This window comes from Aegilops tauschii, chromosome 3, assembly GCF_002575655.3.
Source record: "Aegilops tauschii subsp. strangulata cultivar AL8/78 chromosome 3, Aet v6.0, whole genome shotgun sequence".
NCBI lineage: Eukaryota > Viridiplantae > Streptophyta > Magnoliopsida > Poales > Poaceae > Aegilops > Aegilops tauschii.
The window spans coordinates 624871990-624892494 of NC_053037.3; the positions used below are offsets into that span (position 1 = coordinate 624871990).

At 45.2% G+C, this 20505-nt stretch overlaps 1 protein-coding gene across 2 annotated transcripts; it reads right to left on the reverse strand.

Annotated features, from left to right (window-relative positions):
- Positions 1-1127: 1127 nt before the first annotated feature.
- Positions 1128-18701, reverse strand: LOC109766983 (very-long-chain (3R)-3-hydroxyacyl-CoA dehydratase PASTICCINO 2A). Of its 2 annotated transcripts, none has more exons than XM_020325731.3 (8): positions 18383-18667; positions 18186-18297; positions 17992-18099; positions 17846-17899; positions 17090-17160; positions 16889-16970; positions 16687-16783; positions 1128-1439 (listed from the first exon to the last, which is right to left on the reverse strand). In XM_020325731.3, exons 1-8 carry the CDS (start codon positions 18439-18441, stop codon positions 1369-1371), a joined length of 654 nt encoding a protein of 217 aa, XP_020181320.1. In that variant the 5' UTR covers positions 18442-18667; the 3' UTR covers positions 1128-1368. The 2 variants fall into 2 exon arrangements, with proteins under 2 accessions (XP_020181320.1, XP_020181319.1); XM_020325730.4 differs by lacking the exon at positions 1128-1439 and adding an exon at positions 16310-16593 and having other exon boundaries at positions 18383-18701.
- Between the last annotated feature and the right edge of the window lie 1804 nt (positions 18702-20505).

Sequence of the window (20505 nt, forward strand, 5' to 3'; positions counted from 1 at the left end):
ATTACCCGATCATCCTGGTCCGGCCCGGGAAGGGGGTGTGGCTGCCCAGGCTACGATCGGCTCCCTTCATCTACATCATTGACATTGTCTTCATCGGAGATAGACTCTACGGGATCACCCAGGCAGAGGACCTCATCTCCCTCGACATTGCTTTCGGTGTAGATGGCATGCCCATCATTACTAGAGCCAAGCGTGTCATAAGGCACCTGCCCAAGGCCGGTGATCATTCTAAAGTGTGGAGTAATGTTGATTTTCTCCGTGTGAGGTCATACCCATCCAAGCTTGACGATGGTTATGACTTGTGGAGCGATGTCGATGAGAAATATCACAAATATGTTGCCAAGGATAAGGGCGAGCAAGGTGGTGAAACCCTAAACGGGGAGCATGACGAAGACCGTGTACGATATATGATGACAAAGAACACTAACGACAACACAATTAGCGAAGGTATCCACTACGACAAATCAGATGAGCTCTTGATCACTACATTGCAGATCGTCGAGTCTCTTGGGAAGTTACTCATGGTGAGACGGAAATTGCATTGTCCTCCGCTTGGTTACTACTACACACGCAGCGTGGACGTGTTCGAGGCCAACATCACCGCGGGGGAATGGGTGCCAGTGAAGGATGGACTGTGTGGCCAAGCACTCTTCATTAGCAGATATTGTTGCAAGTCCATTCATGCATCTGGAGAGATAGAGAAGGATGCAGTTTATTTTGCCGACACAGGCGAGGTGCTCGACCTGAGGTCTAGGATCATAAGCCAGCCACAGAGAAATCTTTGGTTCAGATGGACAATGTGGCTCTTTCCCCCGGAGCCAGATGTCGATACAATATAGGATAGGATATGATATTAGAAAATTTAATTATCTCTGTTAAGCGAATCACATGGCATCAATCTCTTGGATACTGAAAGTAAAGATGTCAGTTTTTGAAAACAATTCTATTAGTGTGTTCACAATGGTATTAGTTATGAGAATTTTTGTAGTTACATCTTTGTGGATTTTCCTTGTACACCTAAAAAATATTGTTCAAAACACGTCCCAAATTATTTGTCTGATACAGATGTATATAAACATGAAAAGATACAGATTTAGATCCGTATCTAGACAAATTTAGGACAAGTATTTCGGGACAGAGGGAGCAGTAGGTAAAGCTTATATTCAGCAAGGTTTACGTCAAATGAAATGTTGGTCTTTACTGTTTAACATTGTATCTAGCAACCAAATGCAAATACAGCAACAACCACATTCACATGACACAAAGTTTAATAATCTAGTGTCCAACAAGAACAGACTTTTGATTTTCTGTCATAAATGAGAAACATAGTGATGTGTCACTGAATTTTGTAAGACATATCGATAAGATTTACGCGGTTTTTGACTTTGCAAGCGCCTTCTTACGCTGCCCAAGCATGTAGGTGTACATATGTGGGCTTCCTGTACCCAAAGTTAATATGGTAAGCGCACACACACTAGGTGCTAATGAATGAGACATGAATCGTCGGCGAGGACAGGAAAAGGTACCTGAACGTAGACTAGGAGTTGTTCGCACACGAACACGTCACCGTGTACCCTCGACGCCGGGGGTGATGCACCGCAGCTCACGTCAAAGGAGACCCGTCCGGAAGCGCGGTACGCAGGCAATCCGACGGGCGCTTTTGTTGACCCGAAACCCCACACGCCCGGGAGGGACCCCGTCAGGGCGCATGGTGGCTATGGGCTACCCTAGGTCGACCTGATCGTCCCTAGGGCCTCGAGGTTCGCCGCCCTGCAACAAGAAGAACAGACGAAGAACGAGGAAGAAGAAGAACTAGGGTTAAGGAGAAAAAATAAAAGATAAAAAGTGGTAGATGATTTGTTCGATTGTGTGTTGTTCAATCGGCCGTCACCCCTTAGGTATATAAGAGGCGGCTGGACTTCCCGTGCAAGGAAGAGGCTTGGATTCACGTCCAAAACCCTAGTCAAATTCGGATTGGTTTTGTCCGAACTTTTCAAAACTGTTCGGTTTAAACTGGCTGCACCTTGCGGGTAATTTTTGAGGTGGTAAACGACCTCGGATGAAAACAAGCCCAAAAGCAATCTTGAACATTTCGACAAGATGAACAACTTTCATGTTGAACACTTTTAGATCTGAGATCGTCTTCAATGGCTAATTGCTCACGCATTGTATCAGACATCCATCAACATGTGTCTGATGTCCAGCGTAATATATTGATCCCTAGCTGGTCCGCACCATATTGACTGTAACTTTTGCATGCGAACTCGGATTGAGATGATTTATATATGAAAATCGATCGCCTCGATGATACGGAGACAATTCCTTTAGAGTGCTCCTTCATCCGAGGCCATCTTGAGGATGTAATCAGCCGAATAGTATTCTAGATACAAAATCTCAGTACTTCGAACACAACTTCGGCCTTAGAGATGAGACCGGATGGCTATGACCCAAATATCAAAGTTTCTCCTTTTGACAATATGGAACTTCCTCATTTTGAGCACTTTTCCATTTAAGGCCTTCTTAATTATATTTTCGATCATGCCAAAATCTGGTGTCAACACATGCCCCCCCTGTTTTTCGGCAAAACTTGTGTGCCGAAAAATAGCTTGCATGAAGTTTGTTCTAAGCGCGATGTCAACACTTCATCGGCCATTTGTACGTGCTTAGGACGATATGTATATATCGGCCATTTAGATTAGCAACAAAGTGAAGCTAATTGAACATATGATGATTTGCTAATACCCTTTCATGATGTAAAAAATTATATTGCATGCATGGATTAAAATAAGCCCATTGAGGGTAACCAATCATACCTGATGAAGAATTCCATGGCATATGCATCAACGACATAGTTGAAGAATATGGATAATGTGTGGACCGAAGATGTTGAAACCTTTGGCTTGGTCCTTCATAGTTTTCACTCTTTTTCTTCTTCATCTTTGCCGCACTTCGTGTAATGGATGCTTTCACATAATTCTTATTTTGAGTACTTCCTTTAGGAACCCATGCCATGTTCCTTTCTTCAAGTTCTTGTGCACTAAGTTTTCGTAATTTCTTTTTTGTCAATATGATAAGCCGAGTGAGCGCCCCGGCTGTGATTTTGTTTGAACTAATGACAATTCTTGTTTTACCTTGTGCACTTTCAACTTCTTTTCTTCAGATTTGACACTTTGATTCTCGACAATTGATTGCTTCATCTCATTGCCTTTAGTAGCCAATGTTAACACTTTAATTGGCTCTTTATCCTTTAAGATCAAATCTGAACTGGCACTCTTGCGACCATCTTTTTTAACTCGATATACTTGTTTGATCACCTCTTCCTTCTTTCTTGAGCTCCGGACCGATTCTTTCTTATTGAAACGGTCTTGAACATATGACAGCTCACTGAACGTTGATCTTCTTGGAGCTGCATAACAATGGTGAGATGGTCTAAAATATGATGGGGAATGTGCCATTGTATCATACCTGTCCCATGATGAATATCGATCTACATGAGCATAGGGAGGCATCTACGACATTGGCATTGGCGGCCCAAAATAAGGATATGAACACGTTGCATTAAAATTCTCTTCTTGCCAATACCGATTCTTGGATTTGCGCATAGGGGGTGATCTTGATGCTTTTGTATTAGTTGGTCGATAAGCACAGTTCTCCTCACTTATCTTCTGATATTTTTCCAATAGTTGCGCGAAAGTGACTTTCGGCTTCTTACCTTTTTGCTTACGTCGGCCTTTGTTTTCTTTGGTTGTGCTTGCACCGGTCTTTAGATTTTCTTGTTGCCCCCCAGTCCTTGGCGTCTCCATTGTAGCTTCGATGGAATTCTCGCCCTCAAGATTATGTTCATTATATATGCTCTTTAACAACTTCTTTACTTGAAAGCTTGATCCCATTACCTGCAGTTTTTACTTTCTCTTTAAATGGATCACCTTGAATCAGCCGATGCAAAAACCTTTTACCATCGGGACCAATTGGAATAGACTCGTTATCTCTTGGTGTCTCAACAAATTTCAATCGTCCTTTATCAATGGCCGATTTAACTATTTGACGAAACTGCAATCCTCAATACTATGCTTGAATGAATCATGCAACTTACAATAAATTCGTCCTTGGATAGATGGCTTGACATGGTGATCAAGAATTCTAATGTAATTATTTTTCAACAACAAATCAAAGATTTGATCGCACATGTTTGAATCGAAGGTATACGTTTTGTTTTTTAGCCGATTTTGGTGTGCGAACGGCTTTGGAAGTAAGCAAACGAATGGTTCAGATTTAGAATCTCCCCATTCGGCTATGCATTGTGTTTTACACCCTATCTCCGATGTATTTGGATAATATATTATATTAGCATCGGATTTCTCAAAAGAATTTGACCTTGGCTTTAAATTTCTGAAACGAAAATAGTTAGAATACACATGTCTCAATTGAGACCAAGTGCAAGCCAAGTAAGAAACAAGCAAAGCTACCCAATTAGATATGAAATTTTGATAAAGCAATGGGGAAAACTTTGGCTGCAATAATAGGTCACTATCGGTCTTTATAAATGGCACAATAGATTGACCGATATGTTCTATAACAGTTTTATTGCTAACAAGTAAATTTCCCTTCGTCATTGGTCTTTCAAAATTACTTATGAGAATTTCTCTTATAGAAGCATCAACAATAAAGTGCCGACCAAATCGGAAGATAGGTAAATCACTTGCTAGACATACCTTTTCAAACACGTTGGGAGAGCATGATGGTTGCGTTACTTGAACGATAGGTTGTTCCTCTTTCGAATAGCTCCCCAACACCTTGTCATCCTGTTTTTCTAGAATAGATTCAACATACGTAATATTTGATTCGGTCTTTTCAATAGCCGAATTAACTTTGTTATCCGAATCACCATCTTTTTTGATAATTTTATCAACACCCAATGCTTTCTCTTTTTGACATAATCTAGCTTGAATTGCAGCAGAATTAATAGGCTTTCCCTCTTTTATTAATTCATGTAGAACAACATTGCATTCGTCCCAAAAAGACGTAAGATTTTTCTTAATGTCCCAATCTGGATAGAATTGCCCCCCGACACTTTTAGACTCTTTTGGTAACGAGATGTCACCAAAATTATGTAATTTTGCAAGTGAAATATTGTATGCTACGATACTAGGTGAAGACACATGTGATCCTATAGAATTTTCACTTATTCGGCTATTAGCGTGAAGGTGCGAAGCCGAATTATGAATACCCATTGTTGCATATGGTGCCAAACAATTAGTAGCATGAGGTGTAGCATATGACAATTGAGGGTAATTGGCCGGATAACTAGTAGTAGCATGGCCAATTCCCGTATCCACCGGCATGTTTTGATTAACATATTGCAAGCTAGTTGCCGATGAATAAAAAAGTGAAACACTTTGTTGCATACTATCAGAAGTTCCTATGTGAAGTGTTTCAACTTGATTAACGGAACTCATCATGTTGTTCATCGGCATATGGATTTGTGGGGCTGCCGATGCATGGGAGTTCGTATACATATGTTCCATGTTGCTAAAATTATATGAGGTAGAAGCATGGAGATTTTGTTGCATCGGCTCTTGCACATAATTAGATGCATGATTGATAAAGCTAGGGCTAGCCGATACATTATGCTCATTAAACGATCTAGCAACAACATATGCATTATTTGCATCTACATAAGTGAATTGGGTATTCATGTTACCTTTGTAGATTGCAAACTCTAGATGACGATCTCTTCGTAGCAAGAACGGGCCGGAGACCGTTCAAAGCTTCGTCCTCAGCGGAGTCGCCAAAAAGTGTGTTTGCACACGAACACGTCACCGTGTACCCTCGACGCCCGGGGTGATGCACCGCAGCTCACGTCGAAGGAGACCCGTCCGGAAGCGCGGTACACTGGCAATCCGGCGGGCGCTTTTGTTGAACCGAAACCCCACACGCCCGGGAGGGACCCCGTCAGGGCGCACGGCGGCTATGGGCTGCCCTAGGTCGACTTGATCGCCCCTAGGGCCTCGAGGTTCGCCGCCCTGCAACAAGAAGAACAGACGCAGAACGAGGAAGAAGAAGAACTAGGGTTAAGGAGAAAAAATAAAAGATAAAAAGTGGTAGATGATTTGTTTGATTGTGTGTTGTTCAATCGGCCTTCACCCCTTAGGTATATAAGAGGCGGCTGGACTTCCCGTGCAAGGAAAAGGCTTGGATTCACGTCCAAACCCTAGTCAAATTCGGATTGGTTTTGTCCGAACTTTCCAAAACTGTTCGGTTTAAACTGACTGCACATTGCGGATAATTTTTGAGGTGGTAAACGACCTCGGATGGAAACGGGCCCAAAATCAATCTTGAACCTTTCAACGAGACGAACAATTTTTATGTTGAACACTTTTAGATCTGAGATCGTCTTCAATGGCTAATTGCTCGTGCATTGTATCAGATATCCATCAACATGTGTCTGATGTCCAGCGTAATATATTGATCCCTAGCTGGTCCGCACCATATTGACTGTAACTTTTGCATACGAACTCGCATTGAGATTATTTATATATGAAAATCGATCGCCTCGACGATACGAAGACAATTCCTTTAGAGTGCTCCTTCATCCGAGGCCATCTTGAGGGTGTAATCAGCCGAATAGTGTTCTAGATACAAAATCTCAGTACTTCGAACACAATTTCGGCCTTAGAGATGAGACCGGATGGCTATGACCCAAATATCAAAGTTTCTCCTTTTGACGATACGAAACTTCCTCACTTTGAGCACTTTTCCATTTAAGGCCTTCTTAATTATATTTTCGATCATGCCAAAATCTGATGTCAACAGGAGTACCAGGATTGATGCATAGAAGTAATCAAATGAATAGTTCCATTTGTTGGGCATTCTGATGCGGTACTTCTCTGATGCCTGTCATTATCAATTAAATGTGAAAACAGGAAAATTAGCAACATTCGTACAGTTTGTGAGTGCATTGATCAATTGCTCTAGTGGATTTCATCAGAAAAGATAATACCTTAATGAACAGCAACGCAATGTATATCAAGCCAACCTCGCTGCTGATGCCGGTTGGGTACCTGCAGACATCCAGGTTCGACTCGATGTAATAATTTATTCTTTACATAATCATAATGTTGCGCTGACTTACAATCTGCAACCTTATGCCGAGTTAAGCCTAGTAGCAGTGTAGTGTAGCCTCACCTAGGCCATAGAAGCTTTGATGGGGCAGATCAGAACAGCTCTTTTGTGCTGAAAAAAGGGTACTTATAATCTGCATTGTAATATTGAACACTAGAGTAACTAACTAAGTCTTCAAAAGCTGCAGAATTTACCATTTGTTCATATCAATCATGTAATCAGCACATTTTCACAAACCGTAGACCATATCCATGACTTTGGCAACCTATAAACTCAATCTATATAAGTACCTACTATTAAAGGGAGGAAGATTTCTTACTTCTACTTCAATTACCCCTTTATATCTGTTGATTTTGTGTTAATCATAAAAATTGACCGCTGAGGTAAGAGATCTGCTTGGTTTTTCCACCCGGTTTTTCCCTCATCGATTTCCCCATTCATTAGGCCTCCTATTGTGTAATCTTGAAAAAAAAAGAAAAAGAAACCTCCACGATCTATTCTTTACGGATCTCCAAAGAAACTCCACACCCTCCCTACTGTACCCCCTCGTATCGCTCCCTCCAGGGCGATCGGGGGGGGGGGGGGGGGGGGGGGGTTGTCGCTAGCGCTCCAGCCGCCGCCCCCTCCCTCCGTCTCCTCCACATCGTCATCCCCGGAGACGAGCGTCGGCTAAGCCCGGGCGCCGCCAGTGATGGGGGCGGCGGGGATCTCAGCTGTAGCCCCGTGATCTGGAGGGATTGTAGGCGCGAGATCGCCCTTGATCTTCGTCGTCCCGGCGGTTCGGCGCTGCTCCGGCGGCTTCATAGCGGGGGGGGGGGGGGGGATTGGGAGAGGACATAGCAAAGTGGCAGTGCTTGATCCCCGGAGCAGCGGCTTCGGTCATGGCGGTGGCGGCATCCCCTCCGCTAGGGATGACGTGCCAGGGGTGGTGGGTCCTTGTGGCGACATCGGTGATGGCGGATCTTGGGATCCCGCTCCCAGGGACGTTGTAGGACGCGCGTGGCGGCCGGAGCTTCCCCCACGTTGACGGCGCTGGATGCAGGATCACGGCGATTGTTGTCGTCGTATGGGCAACGACAGCGGCTGGCGCGACGGTGGGTACTCCCTATAGTGCCCGGAATCAGGTCGACAACCCCTCTTCATCAACGGCGGCGGACTCCGGGATCGTGCGGACGATTCGGAGTCTGGATCTCGAGGTGGTGATGGCCTTCTGAGGCTGGTGGCGATATGGGACGTCCCTTCCATCAACGGATCGGATTCGATGCGGCTCGGCAGGTGATACATGTGCATCTTTCGGAGTTGTCGGGCGGTGCCTGTCGCCGGCAGGTGAAGCCACCGGTGGATGTGCTACCAGCGAATGCTACGCACAGCGGCTTATATGGAGACGTCAAGTCATGCTTTGCTACCGGCAGGTAATGCACGGTGGCTCTAGCGGAGGTGTCATGTTTAGCCTGTGGCTGTCAGATCAAAGTGGTGCGACAGTAGCGGGAGCCAAGCGGTATGGGATATCTTTGTCTTTTGTTCTCTCCTCCGGAGGTATCCGGCTATCGAGGTGCCGGTAGACGGATAAGGGCGGATGGTACAGACGGGTTCAGCGACGAGTTTATGCACTCCGGTGGAAACACAAGATCTCTGATCAGACTTTGTCGTCGCACGCCTGTGTCGTGTCTTACTGAAGGTGGTGGATTGAAGCTTGGTTTTGTGGATGAGAATCCGGAGTTCAACCTTGTGGTGGACCCGCCATCATTGATGCACATGCGGCGATTCCTTCTTGAAGGCATAGCTTAGGAGTTGTGTATTTTTCGGTTATGTTGTATCTTGTATCATAGGGACTAGTGGCTATCTGGGGAGGCATTGTCGCGAGGTATACGACCTCAGGGTTTGTTTCCCGCTTTATTTTCGGGTCCATTGTGTTCAGCTGCTGGATTTTGCACTATTAATAATATATGGCTGCATGCATCGTCCTGATGCAGAGACCGGGGTTATCCCCTTTTCAAAAAAAAAAACATAAACAACTCCCGACAGGTTGCCGAGAAGAACTCCACGATATCCTTTTTGCTTTAAGTTCGACACCCCTTATCATGGAGATTAGAGAACCCCTGCTCCACATCATCGAGGTTCGAGGGTCCCATACTGCCACATTTACAATAGAATCAATTCGGAAATATGGTGTGATCTACATATAGCAGTCTCTTCCTCTTCTATGAACATGATCCTCCTTGAGATTCCGAATCTTGAATCCCATCAGACCACCTATCCAGCATGTCATAGGACGAATTTACCTCACGATGGTTGACAGCGACGAAGGCATCTATGTTCTTATCGATCTGTGTGTGCAAGATTGATCTGAAGAAGGGGCGGTGATGCTGGTCCACGACTTGGCCGGTAAAACCTGCGAAGTGCTGCTGCCTAATGCGAGACGCCGGCCTGATGTTGAAGCAGGTCCTGATGTCTTTTGCTCACCGAAGTACTGTCCTGGCAAGCTCCGGCTGATACTTTTGGCCACGGTAGACTGATATACGATACGAGAGACGCACAAATACTCGAAAGCAGGCCAGCTAGATGGAGTTTTATGAGGCTGGCACAAGCACACACGGTTACAGCATGTAACGTGATATTTTCTCCGGTCAAAAGCACCTGGCAGCGACGGGATCATATATTGCAGTGTAGAAATTATAGGATGCCTGAATTGTTGTATTATTGATTGACCCTCGTATTGTAAGCGGCGATGGATCGATTCGGAGGTTATGCTGTCATGCATGTTGGGAGAAAACCTCCATAGCCTCCTGCTCTAACCGCGTACATACCGTCTTGAACAACGGTTGGTGCTCCGGTCGTTGTATAGTAGACCACAGACAAAGCAAGTGCGTACACCGGAAAATAACCTGCAGAGGAGAAGCATTTTTGTCATTAAAACCAAATCATTTCTACATAGCCAAAGCGACCAAAGTAAGGCCTACGCTCACATCTTTATTAGCGTTTTGAAACTATTTGGAATACCATCTAACCCATGACCAAATATATTGGCAACACTTGATGACGGATACAAATTTGACACTATTTGGATGACTGACCATGTAGAACATGCAAATTTGCATTGGAAAAAGTGGTGTTTGATGTCTCGTCATGAGCACAAAAGTAACACTTCTTCCCTAACCAGTTGAGATTGTCTTTGATTAGCATAACTCCCCTATGAAGATACCACATAAAGATTTTAACTTTTAGTTAAATCTTTGAGTTTCAAAATTTCTTGTTATTAGTCAGAAGATGACTGACTAACGGGCTTATATTTTTTTATTAAAAAGTGCTTTCGAAATAATTGATGTCAAAGGAACATGATACGATTGCCAACAGGTGAAAATTGAATGAGGAATAACCGAAGGAAATCAATCTGTCCAGGGAGCAGATTGTATGTAATCTTAAAAAGGTTAAACGCAAAGGCGTCATTTCTATATGAAGAATGGGCTGCGTCAGAGTAGATTAACTTGTAGGTTCGAGTGGTTAGCTAGGTGACTTGAATACAAAGCTTCCTTCTCCTCCTTCAAGAAAGAAAGTTAGGGTTCGTGTCTCTCGCCGGCACCGTCGCACGTCCGCCTCGTCTCCGGTGGCCCTAGGGCCATGGAGGCGTGATGGATCCTGGCAAGGGCTGGCGGGAGGGCTCCGTTTTTAGTTTTTTTTTTCAATTTTGTTAGGGTTTGTGTCCTGCTCAAGGAGGCGAGACGGTGGCGGCTCCCTGAAGATGGAATAAAGGTCTCCCCGTCTAGCCCCCATTCCGACGGTGCGTCTAGCATCGTTGGTGGGCGTGTGGAGGTGTGTCTCCGGCAGATCTATCTTTGGTGGGTTTGCTCGGATCTCGTCGTTGTTTGTCTACATTGGCGTGTCTTTGGTTTGGATCCTTCCGGTCTACGTTATTCTTCATCGGCGGCCGTTGCTGTTCTGGGGTGCTGGTCCTATGTGGCCTTAGCACGACGACTTCCCGACTGTCTACTACAACAAGTTGTGCCCGACTCTGGCGATGGAGGGGCGATGACGGCGGCGCGCCTTCGACTCGCTTCAGTGCTTGTAGTTGTCGCTAGGTGGTCTACGGATCTGGATGTAATTTTTATTTCTGGTGTTCGTTGTACTGCCATGATTGAAGATGAATAGATTGGAAGTTTTCCCGCAAAAAAAGGTTCTAGTGGTTAGCTAGACTCCTGCCAATGCCGAAGGAAGGTCCTTGGTTCAAGTTCTAGGTGAATCTATCTGTTTTCATATCTTTTTCCCCCATATGCCCTTTGGTTTGTGAAAAAATGGCAAATTTGCAAATATATTCCTATGAAAATAGTAAGTTCACGACCGGTCTAGGGAGCGTTGACGTGGCATCCACGCAGCTGGTTTTTTCTCTTTCGTATAGGTTTTGGCCTTATTTGATGAAATTCATGAGTTTAGGACCTAAATTGATCATTTTTCGAGTCATTGTTCTAGAGCATGCAATTAATTTGAGTTAATGGACAACCAGAACGTTTAACTGTTCTTCAACATCAACACCTTTATGAAGGAAACGGCGCTCAAGCACTGCCGTTACCGTATCAAACCACCAAACGTAGATTCTAGGTTTTCATCATGAAGAACAGGTATGAGCATAGGCAAGGAATGCCTTCAACAAGATGGTGAGACAAAAACATCGTCGATGCCAGGTATAACTATACGAGTCTGACCTATACTTTACACCCCGAAGATTGAGACCTGATGCTTTAGAAGCACCATCAAGTGGAAGTCGATCTTGTGTTGTCGCCGTCGAACCGGACAAAGTGAGACCCGCTAAAACCCACATAGCAGCCTTTGGGCTTCATCCCGCAAGGTTGCACCTCAATAGTGACCTGCACGGTGCCCTCCACAACAAAGACAAATTGGGACACCGGCAGCCAGCCGGACCCGTCCACCATCAGATCCGGGTGACATGGGCGGCTAAACAGTAGTTCATCAGTCCCAACCATCCGCTGCCATCTCCGGAAGGGGACACCGCAGCCACGTGGAGTGGATGCCACGCCACCAGCTTGACGAGAAGACGACCATCGGGAGTAGCCGCCTTATCCATGCCATACTAGGCCGCCTTATCCACGCCACCAACTTGCAACTGGACCATAGTCATTTTCTTCATTAGTTGCAAGTTGAGGATGTACTTGGAACTGACCTGAATCTTTTTCCGCCTTAGTTGCAAGTCCACCATAGACTCGTAACTAGACACTGGCTCGTAACTAGACACTGGCTTTTCTCGTCCTAGTTTAAAGTTAACCAACGACTCACAACTATACATGTTCCTTTTTTTATCCCAGTTGCAAGAAAACTATATCGACACACAACTGGGCTCTTAATCTTTTTTTGTCACAATTTCTAGTTAACCAATGACTCGCAAATAGGCCCGATCCATTTTCTTTCCCAGTTGTATGTCCATCATTGGTATGCAATTGGGCCTTTGATCTTTTTTGCCCCCAGTTGCATGTCCATTCTTGACTTGCAACCAGGCCAGACTTTTTTTAATCTCCGGTTACAAGTCCACCCATCAGCTCACAACTGGGCTCAATGTTTGTTTTTGTTTTGCAACTGGGCCTGCCTTCTTTCTCCATTATTTGCAAGTCAACTATTAACTTGCAACTGGGTTTGACATTTGTTTCGCCATAGTTGCATGTCCACCATCAGACTCACAACTAGGTATTGACTTTTCTTGTCCTAGTTGCAAGTTAACCATCGACTGGCAACTCGGCCCGCCCCTTTATTTATCCCAGTTGCAAGATAGCCATCGATCAAACTGGGTCTTGATCGTTTTCTTTGCCGGAGTTGCAACTCAACCAACGACTTGTAACTGGGCCCAAAGTTTTTTTGTCCTAGTTGCAAGTCCTCCATTGACATGAAACTGGGCCCAAAGTTTTTTGTCCTAGTTGCAAGTCCTCCATTGACATGAAACTGGGCCTTTGATCCTTTTAGTTGCCCTAACTACAAGTCCACTCTCGACTTGTAATTGTGCCTAACGTTAACTTTACCCAATTGCAGGTCCAACATTGACTCACAACTGGGCCCGACCCTTTTTATTATCTCAGTTGCAAGTCTATCATCGACCCGCAGCCGTGTCGACCATTTATATTTGTCTGAGTTGCAAGTCCATCATTGACATGCAACTAGTCTCTTTCGTCGTTTTTTCTTCCTTTGCAAGTCCATTATTTGACTCACAACTGGGCCTGAATTTTTTTGCCTCAGTTCCAAGTCCACCATCCCCTCGTAAATATGGCCGATTTATTTTTTGCCTCTTACGTGACTAAGTCGAGCTACATACTGGCACTAGCATATATACAAGGCAAAGATATAAAGGTATGCACGATGATCAGCGCATACAAATACGCACTAAAAATCTAAAAAGGTTCACCATACACTAAAGAAAAGTTTAGTTTGTTAAAGGAAATGTTCAGCGTATATTAAAAATAGTTCACCACACACTAAAAAAGTTCAGTTTGTATATAGGAAATGTTTCGAATGTTCAAAACATGTTACCATTTTCAAAAATTGTTCACGAACTCAAAAAAACATATTTTGATAAAAATATCAGGTTTTCAAAAAATGTATGTGAATTTCAAAAAGTGTTCTCATTTTCAAAATGTGTTCATGTTTTGAGAAAATGTTCAGAATTTTCAAAAATTATTCCCATTTTCAAAATTATTCACAAATTTTCACTCAATGTTGGAAAAGGTTTCAGATCTGACAATTCATTGAGTTATTAAAAATGCGCATTGATAATTTGCCACCAACAGCTATTTGTTCTTGTGGCTACAAATACACGTTTAGTAGTCTGAGGTTGGAAGTTTGATTCTTGATTAGAGTGCTTTTTTACGTCTTGTTCCCAGAAGCTGGGTTGGGCAATACAAAAAAGAAAAAAAAAAAGAACAAACAAATAATAAAACAGCGGCTGGCTGGACAATAAGAAAACCAAACAGTGGGAGGAAGTTTTCAACAAGGGGCCACAAATAGGGGTGACGTCATTTTAGATGCAAAACTACTACATGAAGGACAGTTTGCCAGACGAACTATGCACGATGGAGGATTGATGGTGCTGTCTAGGTGTGCAGTACGCACGGACGGCTTGATGAGATGCGTCGTCCGGAAATCGTTTTCAGACTGTCGTGTGTATAGCATCTTTTTAAATGTGACATATTATGTTACATCTAGATGAGACATAATCACACCATAGATTTTGTATAGCATCTCTTTTGTCAGGTACTAGTTTTGTTTGGATTGTAACTGACCCACGTTTCTAGCTAACGGAAATCCAACTGAACCACTAAAAGATCAGAAGAATATACTCCCTCCGTTTCTAAATATTTGTCTTTCTAGAGATTTCAATAAATGACTACATACGGAGCAAAATGAGTGAATCTACGCTCTAAAATATGTCTATATACATCTGTATGTGGTAGTCCATTTGAAATCTCTAAAAAAACAAATATTTAGGAACGGAAGGAGTACGTACCATTGAAGGAAGCGTACGTGCACTGGGCAACCAGGTTCGTTTTGAATCGGAGAGCCCAATCCGGTCCGATCGATCATCGACTAGCTAGCTTGACCGATCGATCAATGGCGTCGTCGTGTCCACCATGGTCCGAGCTCCCGGGTGACATCCTAGGCCCTCCTCATCGACCGCCTCCTGACCGCCACCGGCCACCGCCGCAGCTTCAGGTCGCCGGTGTGACTGCTACGGAGGCTTCAAAACAGCCTGGCTCGCTTCCGCGCGTCGTGCTCCTCCCACCACCGCATGGCGGGACCACCGCCTCTCCTCCTTACCCGAGGACGCGACGTGCATTGGTTCCACCGATGACTGGATCGCCCTCCGTTGCATCGTCGTCAACAATGCCTCCAAAACGAATAGCTACCTCTTGCACAATCCTTTCTCCGAGATGACCGTGCCGCTCCCTGAGCTAGACACTCTTATCAGTAATAATGCATCCCTGTTTTTCGAGGTCCGCAAGGTGCTCATGCGGTCAACCCCGCATGACGTTGCCGCTCTTATGACCAACAACTACAATTGCCCTATCAACCTGGGGAAGGGCGTGTGGCTGCCGCGGCCACGATCGGCTCCCTTCGTCTACATCATTGACATCGTCTTCATCAGAGATAGGCTCTATGGGATCACCAAGGCGGACGACCTCATATCCCTCGATATCGCTTTCGGCGCCGACGGTACACCCATCGTTACTAGAGCCAAGCGTGTCATAAGGCACCCGTCCAAGGCCGGTGATCGTTCTGACGTGTGGAGCAACATCGATGTCTTCCGTGTGTGGCCATACCCATCGCTTGATGATGGCTATGACTTGTGGAGCGATGTTGATGAGAAATACCACAAATATGTTGCCAAGGATAAGAGTGAACAAGATGGTGAAACTCTAAACGGAGAACATGACAAAGGCCGTTCACGATATGCGATGACAGAGAACACCGGCATCCACTCGATTAGCGAAGACATCTACTATGACAAATCTGATGACCTCTTCATCACTACCTCGCAGATCGTCGAGTCACTTGGGAAGTTGCTCATGGTGAGACGGAAATTGCATCAACCCCCGCATAGCTACACCTGCAGCTCAGATGTGTACGAGGCCGACATCACCAGGGGGGCATGGGTGCCAGTAACGAATGGACTACATGGCCAGGCACTCTTCATCAGCAGATACTTTTGCAAGTCCATTCATGCATGTGGAGAGGTAGAGAAGGATGCAGTCTATTTTGCCCACACGGGCGAGGTGGTCCGCATGAGATCCAAGATCATAAGCCGGCCACAGAGAGATCTTTTTTTCAGATGTACGACGTGGCTCTTCCCCCCAGAGCCAGTTGTCTATACAATATAGGAGCTTTGATATATTATACAGTACTAGTAAAGATGTCAGTTATTGCCTGCAATTCTATCAATGTGTTCGTAACGGTATTAGTTATATAATTTTAGTAATTACTACTCCCTCCGTTTATAAATGCAGATGTATATAGACATATTTTAGAGTGTAGATTCACTTATTTTGCTGTGTATGTAATCTGTATTGAAATCTCTAAAAAGGCTTATATTTAGGAACGGCGGGAGTATATGTTTGTGGTATTCCTTCTGCACCTCGGAAATATTGTTCAAAATAAGTGTAGACATCTGGTAGGTACATTTTGGCTTTCAGCAAGGTTTACGGCAAAAAAAAAATTGCTGGTCATTACTGTTTAGACGTTGTATCTAGCAACCAAATGCTAATTCAGCAACAACCACATCTACATGACACAAGAGTTTGATGATCCTAAACACAGCTGGTGCCGAACAAGAACATACTTTTGATTTTCTGACATAAATGAGAAAAAACACAATGATATGCCACCAAATCTTGTAAGAAGCATCAATAAGTTACGCAGTCTTCGAGTTTGCAAGCGCCTTCTTGCGCTGCCCAAGCATGTACGTGTACATATGTGGGCTTCCTGTGTCCAAAGTTAATTTATCCACAGTAAGCGCACACACACTAGGTGTAGATGATTCAGGCATGAATCGATAGCGAGGACAAGAAAAGGTACCTGGAACGTAGACTAGGAGTACCAGGATTGATGCGTAGAAGTAATCAAATGAATAGTTCCATTTGTTGGGCATTCTAATGCAGTACTTCTCCGATGCCTGCCATTGTAAATTCGAATGAAGAAGCATAAATTAGCAACATGCATACAATTTATAAGTGCATTGATCAACTGCTCTAATGGATTTCATCAGAAAAGATGATACCTTGATGAACTGCAATGCAATGTATATCAAGCCAACCTCGCTGCTGATGCCGGTTGGGTACATTACTAGGAATGAGCTATACCTGCACACATCCAGGTTCGATTCGATGTAAAGATTCATTCTTTATATAATTATTTAATGTTGCGCTGACTTACAATCTGCAACCTTATGCAGAGTTAAAGCAGTGTAATGTAGCCTCACCTAAGCCATAGAAGCGATGATGGTGCAGATCCAAACAGCTCTTTTGTGCCGAAAAAAGAGTACCTAATAATCTGCATTTGAACACCCAACACTAGAGTAACTAACTAGGTGTCTGAAAGCTGCAGAATTTACAATTCCTTCATTTCAATGAAGGGATCGGATAATTTGAGATAAACACATTTTAACAAACCATGGACCATACGCCATGACTCTGGCAACCTATAGGGCTTGATGAATAATAATATGCAGCACAATTACTCTGTCATCCTCTGCTTTAAAGGTTCTTTCCATTCAAGTTTGAAGTTTCTGGTGTTCTTTTTCTGTTACATGAGCATTATTAACCTGATTTGTCTAATTTGGGATTAATCATACAAATACTAGGATACATGATTGGAAAATATACGGCAGTAAGTAATGTGCACATATTAGTGCCTCTGACTTCTAGTTGACTCAGCACTACCCTGATGATACACACCTCCCCTGGTGTAATGTATAGTGAATTAAGCTATAGTATAGTGAATTAAGCTAGCAATTTTGTGTGAAATTCCTCTCACAAGTATCTTGAAATTCAACCTTGAACAGCAACATCAATATATTAAAACCATCCATATTTCAGGAAGACATTTTCAGTTATTCTAACAGCAACAGCGGCGCCTCGCGGCTTGATAACACAGTTAATTTGAAGATCTGTAATCTCTAGCTTACAAGGAGCATGCATGATGATCTTAGTGAACTCATTGGTGGATACATACATACCTCGGTGATGGACCAGCTGATGACCAAGGAGCTCACCAGGATGTGTGTCCTGGTCTGCAGAGCCGTACAAGAAAACAGAGCATCAGGTATGCTCGCCGCAAGAAGAACAGAGAGAGACGCCATGTTCAGAGAGAAGAACACCGCACCTCGGGGAAGCTCCAGAGGATGCCCCAGGTGACGAAGAGGCGCGACCCGATCTGCGGCAGCGTGGCCGACACCGGCGACCTCACCAGCCCGACGAGCCCGTGGAGGATCTGGCATGGGACACGCAGGATGCAGGGCTCAGAAGTCAGGACTGAACAGATCGAGAGAAAGAAGCAAGATCCAGCGGGCGGCGTACCTCGAGGACGGCGGCGGTCTGCGCGAGCTGGAGCGGCCGCTCGACGGCGGCGTACACGCCCTCGTGCCCCGACCGGAGCAGCGCGTCCACGGCGAAGTAGAGCACCTGCGCCCTGCACCCACGCGCGCACGGATCCTCATCAATCAAGAACTCGATGTGGAAGGAGAGATCAAGCAGCGTGGGAAGAAGGGACGGACCATCCGAAGAAGACGGCCCAGTTGTAGACGGCGAGGTAGGCGCGCTTCACGGCCGCCATCGTCTCCGCTGCTGCTTCTTCTCGTGCCGCCGGCCGGATCTCTGGTGGTGCGGAGGGGACGACGCGGGGCGGGGTTATAGCTGCGGCTGCTTGCGGGCGGGTCCCCGGCGGTTTAATTGGGGCGGGTCGAGGTCGAACCTCGGAGCAGAAGCCACAGCTCAGCTGCACATCTCAGCTCAGCTCAGCTGCCACCAGCATCCATTTAGTGGCAATCAATGTACTGAACGACCACCACGACCCAGGGAGGATGAATTCTGCTCAACTGCACTCCAGCTGCCTCAGCAACAGATTACCTAGTTGCCCGTCAGTCACGGAGATTGGATTCTGTTTGCTCATCGATTTCGCGTGCACGGCAGAGGAGGAGGCACAAAGCTCCTCTCTGTTTTTCTCAGAGCAATTTTTCTCTGTATTCATCTGTTGGAAGAGAGTAGATTTCCTGTTTCTTGCAGTCGTTCCTCTGTTGAAGCACAGTGAAACACCGTTTATCTGTGTCGCGTCTACAGATCTGGCTGCAGCTTTCTTGATCCTGACACTGATTGCAAGATGAATCAGGTTATCTGCGTAGAGACAGTTTGAACAAGCGGTCTGTTTTCTGAACCCTGAACAAGCATGCAGAGGAACAACCGGCGATGTTCCTTGTGTCACATAGTGTTGATCATGGTTCAACCAATCAATCATCCACTGCATCCAAGATTGTATATATAAGGACCAAAGGGGCAGACCCAACAAATCTCGGCCATCAAACTAGGCCCATCCAATGACGCAGGCTATCCAATGGTGAACGCTCAACGCGTTCAGCGTGCAGTTAATATCATACCAAATAACAATTTCAGCGCTACACATAATTACCACATAAATAATATGCTACCTAGGTGCAACTAATATACCGTCTAATATGAATGTGCATTGCCCGTACGGATTTACTAGTCACACAAACAAACGGACACGAGAAATTCCAACACGATCTTTAGAATACTTATTTGTCTAAGGAACAAAGGAGCTTTTTACGAGGTTGCTATCTGCGCCACCTCTTGTAGGATATACGGTGGATGATGCGGCTAGGCACCTGCCACCTGGAATCTCATCATGCTGGATCGGGCATGGAATGGTACCGTGCGCCCCCCACGCGTTTTGGGGTTTAGGCTTTGGCTATCGATTTGACCAACGAAACCCAACACCAATCATAAAACTTCACATCCAAGATGTAATACTATATCATATGTGCTCTTGCAAACAAACAAACCACATGATGTGTAGAATACTTATTGCTACAAGGAAGGAAGGATCCTCTTATGAGGTTCTTAGGTGACTTATTCTATGGGATATATGGTCGATGCGGCATCCAAGCAAGCGGCACAAGTGCAGCTAGCCCAACATTGAATGACAGAAGAGGAAACACCACATCTAACAAGAGACACCCAAGACTACTGAACAGGACCAGAACCGCGCCGTCTTGAGAAACCATCGAACACTGTAGTACCGAACACACCGAGCCATCTCCGGAAGGGGCCGATTTGCAGTTGCGACTGCCCACTCGCTCCAGGTCGTGGAACACCACTCCTGCCAAGAGATAACATGGACCGAGAGCAAAGATCATGGCGACACATGTATAAGATAGGAGATCACTGGAGGCACCCCCACGCTAGAGTCGTGAGCGCTACATGTTAGGGATAAGGCATGCTCGAAGTCACTGACCAGCTAAGATACCGGGGCTCCGCAATGACGAACTCAAGATGGTAATGACAGAAGCACCCCCCACCATTGAGCCCGACAAGATGGACTGGGCTTCTCACGTAGGATCCCCGACACCGTGAGGGGACCCGTAGCAACACCGAGAAGAGGGAAGCAACACCGACATTGTCATCGCGTCTCGGAGCATGGCGTTTTCACCTAGGAGCTAATGATCTCTACTAGTGTGGAGCCCATCAGGCCAGCCGACTATTTTAGTATTAATTTATAGATAGGCATGCACCAGGGGCCCTCGTATCTGCCGCATTCTACGGCAGAATGGCGGGGCTTCGCACATGCAATCCTCCGCTTGGGCCGGCCCACCAATGTGCCTCT

Excerpts from the sequence above, each read along its gene's own strand:
- LOC109766983 (XM_020325731.3), bottom strand. The coding sequence starts at position 18,441 with ATGGCGGCCGTGAAGCGCGCCTACCTCGCCGTCTACAACTGGGCCGTC. Across the intron at positions 18,100-18,185 it reads AGACCGCCGCCGTCCTCGAG|ATCCTCCACGGGCTCGTCGG; the intron begins GTACGCCGCCCG and ends GTCCCATGCCAG. Across the intron at positions 16,784-16,888 it reads TTGCATTGCAGTTCATCAAG|GCATCGGAGAAGTACTGCAT; the intron begins GTATCATCTTTT and ends TTACAATGGCAG.